Source organism: Engraulis encrasicolus, chromosome 3 (assembly GCF_034702125.1).
Source record: "Engraulis encrasicolus isolate BLACKSEA-1 chromosome 3, IST_EnEncr_1.0, whole genome shotgun sequence".
Lineage (NCBI taxonomy): Eukaryota > Metazoa > Chordata > Actinopteri > Clupeiformes > Engraulidae > Engraulis > Engraulis encrasicolus.
Genome location: NC_085859.1, coordinates 44,380,283 through 44,387,643, shown reverse-complemented (window position 1 = coordinate 44,387,643; position 7,361 = coordinate 44,380,283). Strand labels below are relative to the sequence as shown.

At 38.9% G+C, this 7,361-nt stretch overlaps 1 protein-coding gene across 1 annotated transcript; it reads left to right on the top strand.

Annotated features, from left to right (window-relative positions):
• The first annotated feature begins 3,011 nt into the window (after positions 1–3,011).
• On the top strand, positions 3,012–6,522 carry LOC134446194 (H-2 class II histocompatibility antigen, A-S beta chain-like). The gene is made up of 5 exons (XM_063195508.1): positions 3,012–3,089; positions 3,746–4,032; positions 4,559–4,835; positions 5,080–5,210; positions 5,998–6,522. The coding sequence occupies exons 1-4, from the start codon at positions 3,023–3,025 to the stop codon at positions 5,202–5,204; spliced, it is 756 nt and encodes a 251-aa protein (XP_063051578.1). The 5' UTR covers positions 3,012–3,022; the 3' UTR covers positions 5,205–5,210; positions 5,998–6,522.
• Positions 6,523–7,361: the final 839 nt, after the last annotated feature.

The window sequence follows — 7,361 nt, the reverse complement described above, 5'->3', positions numbered from 1 at the left end:
GTCATAGCAAATTTAAGTCTACACAAATATTGATGTGAATCAATTGATACGAATATATACATGTATGTGAAATAACAAAAAAATGTTTTTTTTTCTATTTAGGCGTTAAGGAAGAATTGTATGATGGTACATATTTTGAAATTAGAACATGAAACAGTATTAAAATAGAACAAAAGTGAATGTTCAACATTTGAAGCTAGGCCTATATCTTTGAACCAAAAAATGCACATAATCACTAAAAAACTCCAGATACATATGTAACCAAATCAATACAATTTTAATTACTTTTAATCAGGGCTTTGAACCGTTATTTTTTTCCAAACGTTCCGTTCCGAACAGAAACGGAATTATAACGTTTCCGGTTATGCGTTCCACCAATAAATTGACGTTCCCGAACCGGTTAGAACAGAAAAATACTGTTTCCCGGAATGGTTAATTTCGTTCCTGTCAGCTGATTACTCCCATAGGCCTAACTGACGTTAATTAACCAAGAAAGACGGAAGTGCAAATGAGTCAGCCTACATTCCAAACTGTTTATTCAAGCAGATGAAAAGAATATCCTCCAGAATTTTGTCATTTAGGGACGACCTAAGAGGAGAAGCGGAGAATAAACCTCAATGATGAAAATGCACGCTCCACGCTGACTTGGGTCATGGGGAGCGCTATGATGGACATTGTGAGTTTGTGCATATTTAAAGCGGCCATGGATGCCCAATAACGTCGAACATATTTTGGTGCGCTTTACACGTGCTTCTCTGCAATGTATTACGATGATGCAATGGAAACTTTGCCCTTTTGTATGACAGTGGTTTCTCTTATTTAAGATGTGGAGTGGAGACTTTGTAGTCCACAGCTCTCTCTCCATTCAGTCAGAGAATGTCTGATGTCACACAGGACGTGAACCTCAGCCGTCATGGTAACATGCGCAGAAAAATAATTACTTTTTTTTGTTTGTTTGAGGAACAGTATTAACCGGTATTAACCGGTTACCATTATTTTTAAATAAGTGTTCCTGTTCCAGAACATAAAAAATAATAACGTTTCCGGTTTCGTTTCTGTTCCCTGTAAAATACAAAAAGTTCCCGGTTTTCGTTTTCGTTCCTTGAACCGGTTCAAAGCCCTGCTTTTAATTGTGTCTGATGGTGTTGACAGAAACAAGATGATTGGAGATAAGCCTGAGTTCTGGGGGCAAAGAAATACAAAATGGGGAGATTGGCTTTGTTCATTTCTGAAAAGCTAAGACCTTAGTCTACGAGGATATACCACATTGTTTTGTAATTCACTTGGGTTTTTTCTCTCAAAATTACTACCTGTTTTAGCCACTTTCTCAAGAATCAGTGATATACAGTATACTGATTGAGGCATAGGAGCTGGGCCCTCAGGTGTCAAAAAGTACCCAGGCAGATCCAGATCCCAGTCCAGCCCTGTTAGCCAGACTGTGCCCCCCAAGTGACGCAACACTTTCAGCGTTGTAACTAGTCAGGTCAAGAGCAATGCAAGTACTTTCTGAGTTCCTGAAAATACGGGAACTCCTTCCACTTTGTCGGTAAGCAAGCAACCCTAAGCAAACCAAGGGTGGTGGGTCAACCATGGCGTTACACTGCTGCTGGTGTACTTGATAGACCTATTCTAATATTTATTTCTTCACAATGCTACTATTACTATATCAGAACGCTATAAAGGACTATTAGGAAAGCACATCAAATACCTCCTCTTAATGTATGTTCTCCACAAGTCTTCTGTTGTCCAGTCTTGCACTTTAAATGTCTGTATGAGCACTGTCTATGTCGATACTGTCTTATGTCCATGTATGAGTACTGTCTATGTCTATACTGTCTATTTCCTTACCTAGATCAGTCTATGTCTGCATGGGAAAGCAAGAAATGTAATTTCAAATTCTTTGTATGACCAGTGCATGTAAAGAAATTGACAAAAAAAACAACTTGACTTGACTTGACTTGTTATGCTCTTGGTCAGACCAAGTCTCGAAGAGATTTGAACATTGATGATAATCAGGCTAATTCCACATGCCCCGTCTTCTTCAGCACCTGCACCCCAAATGTCTGTGCACGCCACTGGTGCATTTATTTTGTCCTGCTTCCACACTCAGTAGGGTCCTCCCCAATTTAATATTACAAAGGCACATATATTCTGCTGTGCTCTGTATTCACTCCAAACTCTGTAGGTTAATTAAATTACAACATTTGATTTGCGATCTTACTTCCCCATTGCACTTTGACAAAGGAGCGTGCAAATGAGGAAGAAGTTGCAGTATTGTCTACTTGCCCGGGAGTCCCTTTTTGTTTTGATTACAGTCCCAATTTCAGGATCGCAATGCTGTAACTTCTATCTGCCGCTGCCCCCTGGATGACACCGCCAGTATTTTGCGTTTTGGTCTACTGCATGTGCAGTCGGTTGCTTGCGGAGACGCGCGTGATTTCCGGCTCGCAGGATGTGTACCGAGGGCTAAATTGTGGCTCCAGGATAGGCCTATGGTGTCCTACAAAGCCTGTGAAAATAAAAGGATAAGGGTCATTCTATAACTCATTCTAAGGGTCATTCAGTTTTTTTATCTGCATTTTTGTAACATTGGTGTTTCCATGGTTTACACCATTGAGTGTCCAAACTAAATAATTACAGAGCTTAATCTCAAATTACTTTAAAAATATTTTAATGAAGATTAATATTTGTTTTTTTATTCTGAAAATCATGCGACTGACAAATGTTATCTTAAAACATAGGCATATATGAAAAATATATACTACTACACATTTGAAAACACACTGACACTGTCATTTAGTTAATTACTCTATCACAGTAGTAGCCTATATAATGTATGTAGGTGTACAGCACACTGACCTGGCACACGAGGATCAGGGCATTTCATGTTCAATCCAAGTTCTGCATAGAAACTAATGACAGCCTGTTTGCTGAAAAACTATTGGTCCGTTCCTACAAGTGTTCTGTGCAATCTTCTGTTTCCCTCATTCTGTTTCTCAGAGCTTGCTCAGAGTGCAACACAATGGTCTGGTCACAACAGCTCATTTCTGTAGGCCTACTTATCATCTTATTCTTTCAGTCAGGAGTAGGTAAGTCCACATTTGCTATGCGTCTTACAATCCTGTAAATATTCCACTGTGCTGTATAGGCCTATCCCTTACTGTAGTGAGTTGCTTTCAATATGATTGTGCATATGTATAGTGTAAATTATACATCTGAATAGTGTCAATAAAAGGCATTCTTTTCTTTTCTTCTCTTTTCTTTTCTTTTCTTTTCTTTTCTTTTCTTTCTTTTCTTTTCTTTTCTTTTTTTTTTCTTTTCTTTTCTATGCAGGGCAAATTGATGAATTGAACTTGTCACAGCTTCCAAAAACATTGCAGTGTCATGATTATTATAACTACTACTATTTTGTTGTTATTATTGTTGTTGTAAGAAAAAAACAACACAAATAGAAATATCTGTCTAGGTCAGTGATTCTCAAACTGTGAGCCAGGGCTCAAATCTAAATAGTATTTGTGAGTGTGTTGCTGATGACTATTTATTTGGGTTGTTTTGTTTTTTTGTATCGGAGGTGAGCCCTGAACATTCGTGAAAATTTCAACTGGGCCCCAAGTTGGAAAAGGATGGGAAACCCTGGTCTAGGCTATAGAATGTATACCCTATTGGACATAAAGAGAAAGAAAAACTTCAGGGTTACTGAATTGCTTTTTGTATAATAATACTATAATTATAACATTGTTCACAGATGGAGGTAATGGATATTACCACACTACGGTGGATCAGTGCCGCTCCAGCTCCAAAGAATTGAGCGATGTGGAGTACATTCGATCCAGTTGGTTTAATAAGGCTGAATATCTGCGCTTTAATAGCACTGTGGGGAACTGGGAAGGCTACACAGCATTTGGAGTGCAAAATGCAGAGATTTACAACAAAGATACATCGATTATGGGACAGATGCGGGCAGAGAAGGACAGAGTCTGCAGACAGAATCTCCCAATTGATTTTGAGGCCATACTATCAAAGACAGGTGAGTAAATAAAACTCTTAAGAGATTAAACCATTAATCTAAATAAATAAGATAGACAACCTAAAGGCGAAAACCTTTCATGTACTAATTTTAGATGAAATTCTCACCAAGACATACATTAAGTCTGCAATAACAGTAAGGAGAGTTATAGCCAGACATATTTATTCTCTGTGGAGGAAAATCTAATTACAGTTCGCTCAGGAATTATTAATATATGTAGCAATTATTCATATGATTAATATAGCAATATTTTAAGAGTTTCAGATTTTGTTTGCATGATGTTAATCATTTCAATATTGCAGATGGTGCTTACTCAACACATATTGGACTGTTCAGACATTAAAAGGAATTATTTATACATCTGGTGTACAGTATGTACAACACATGACGAAATATTTGATCATTTTAAACCAGGCCTACCAAATGATGTTTTAATGCAGAAATTACTAATGTTATAGCACCATCAGGGAAAATTGTGCAGGTTCTAGTCAAATCCTATTTTCTTAAATCTTTTAAATCATGCAGTTTTTCCCAGAAGTGGTGTTGAGTTTGGCAAAGCCCTCCAGCAGTGGCCATCCTGCTGTGCTGATGTGCAGTGCCTATGACTTCTACCCCAAGATGATCAAGCTGACCTGGTACAGGGATGGGCAGGAGGTGACTGGTAGTGTGATATCCAGTGAGGAGCTGGCGGATGGAGACTGGTACTACCAGATCCACTCCCACCTGGAGTTCACCCCCAAAGCTGGAGAGAAGATCTCCTGTATGGTGGAGCATACCAGTCTCAAGGAGCCTAAAGTGATCCCCTGGGGTGAGGACAATCATCATTCTCACATGTTGATAAATACACACGTGCAAGCTTGCATGCACGCTCGCAAACACTTTCTCTCACACACACAGACAGACAGACGCACACGCACACACACACACACACACACACACACACCACACACACACACACACACACACACACACACACACACACACACACAAAGAGCGTGAGAGAGCGAACACAGATTTCATTAGCAAATACGTATGCCTAAATGTTCCCCCAGACTCCTCCATGCCTGAGCCTGAGAGGAATAAGATTGCCATTGGGGCAGCAGGCCTGGTGCTGGGGGTCATCATTGCTCTGGCTGGATTCATCTACTACAAGAAGAAGTCCAGGACTATTCTGTAGTTACAGGTAAGGTACAATGTTGTTCTGTAAGTCACAATGTTACGCTATAATAAGATACAATTTGTAAGTTTAAGTTGCCATCAACACACTTCTACCAGTCAGGATAATATGTGTTATTGAACTGCCTTATACAGGAGGCAGGGTCTTATGGGCCCAGCTCTAATAGACCCATGTTGATATGATATTCAGTCTGTAAAAAAAATCGGACTCCCAGTGCCCCCTCTAATACATGGGACCCTGATACATGGGACCCTGGTGAGCCTGGTTTCTGAGGGCAAATCTTGGTGGTAGTCCAAGAAAACAGAAATAAATCTGGCAGGTAAACCATTAGATCAGGGGATCACAACCTTTTCCAACTTGGGGCCCACTTGAAATTTTCACAAATGTTCAGGGCCCACTTCTGACCCAATAAACAAACTCAAATTAATCAACAGACACAAAAAAGTATTATTTTGATTTTTAGAAAATGATTTCAAGGCCCACTTGGAATACCTTCACGGTCCACCATTGGGCTCCAGTCCACAGTTTGAGAATCACTGCTTTAGATATCCTAACCTCAAAGTGTCATTTAGTTATGAAAATGAAGAATATAGATGATTTACCACCACAACTAGGTGAACTTAACCTGGTTTACTACTGAACCAACATCTTGGAATACTCCCTGAACTCCTCTAACAAGAGTCAGTAATTTACGATAAAACATAAAATGTGCCGTCATTCGACAGCATATGACAAGGCTTAGACAATTGTGCTTGTTCAGCTATCTTAACCTTTGATTGTAATTTTTTTCCAGGCCTATCACAATATGCTGCACTAAAATTCAATCAAGGCATCTATCATCTATCAAGACATCTATCAGTTAAGGATAATTGGATGTGGTTTGGATTAACAAAATTTAAGGCTGATTTTGCAGTATGTTTTTTTTCATTGGCTTGTTGTATAGTGTAGCACACACGTGTACAGGACTAAAAGACGGTTTTGTTGCTGCATTTATTTAGAGATTTAGAATCAAAGTTTTAATATTTATTTCCCACTTGTTGGAAATCCTCTCTGAAAACTAACATGTCTAGCAAATGCAATGCTTTTAGGTGTTATGATATGGGATCAGTGGGCTGTTTGAATTAGTAGGAGCTCAGCTCCCTCCGCAGCATACATTAGGTACTGCAGGTACATTTCTTTCTGTACAGTTCTTAATAACGTCTCAATTATATCACCCTTTTCAATTATATAACCATAATTCTTTAAAATAGATTGAATACATTTTGATGCATATATTTTTCTGCTGTGTGTGTGTGTGTGTGTGTGTGTGTGTGTGTGTGTGTGTTGTGTGTGTGTGTGTGTGGTGGTGGTGGGTGTGTTGGTGGTGGTGTGTGTGTGTGTGTGTGTGTGTGTGTGTGTGTGTGTGTGTGTGTGTGCGCCTCTGCACTATATGTGTTTATGCATCTCTGTGTGTTTCTTGAACTTTGGAACGATTGTTGAAGATTATCTGAAGTAATTGCTCTGTTTATTTAAATAAAACAAGATGAAAGTCAGTTGATGTGTTTTGACTTAAAAAAAAAACTAAAAAAACATACAATTATGTAGGCCTACATGCACCCCATGNTTTACATGAGGGGGAGGGGATTCGTTCACCTTGAGGAGGTTTTTTTTTGTGTAGTCTTTTTCCCCATACAACATTAATACAATCTAATAACATCAGATGTAACATTTGGTCACCATAATTCTCATATAAGGGTGAAGGCTCAAATGCCAAGTGGTGCAATGGCATCTGATTAATTAAATTAACTAATAATTAGTAGTTGATATGCTGCAATGAATATGATTTTTAGATAGTCAACTAAAAACAAACAAAAAAAACAATAGTGGCACTGGCTGTCATTGCTCTGACCAGACGTGTGCTACAGTATACGCCACTAGCCTGATTATCATCGACGTTCAATCTCTTCTAGACTTGGTCTGACCAAGAGCATAACAATTAACATTTCCCAAACGGCATGGTTGACCCTCCTCTCTTGGTTTGCTTATGATTGTTTGCTTACCGACAAAGTGGGAGAATTTCTCGCATTTTCGGGAACTCAGAAAGTACTTGCATTGCTCTTGACCTGACTAATATCTCACTGACCCATATACCCTTATTATCATCTAAAAAGAAACAGC

Excerpts from the sequence above, each read along its gene's own strand:
- LOC134446194 (XM_063195508.1), top strand. The coding sequence starts at position 3,023 with ATGGTCTGGTCACAACAGCTCATTTCTGTAGGCCTACTTATCATCTTA. Across the intron at positions 3,090-3,745 it reads ATTCTTTCAGTCAGGAGTAG|ATGGAGGTAATGGATATTAC; the intron begins GTAAGTCCACAT and ends CATTGTTCACAG. Across the intron at positions 4,836-5,079 it reads GCCTAAAGTGATCCCCTGGG|ACTCCTCCATGCCTGAGCCT; the intron begins GTGAGGACAATC and ends ATGTTCCCCCAG.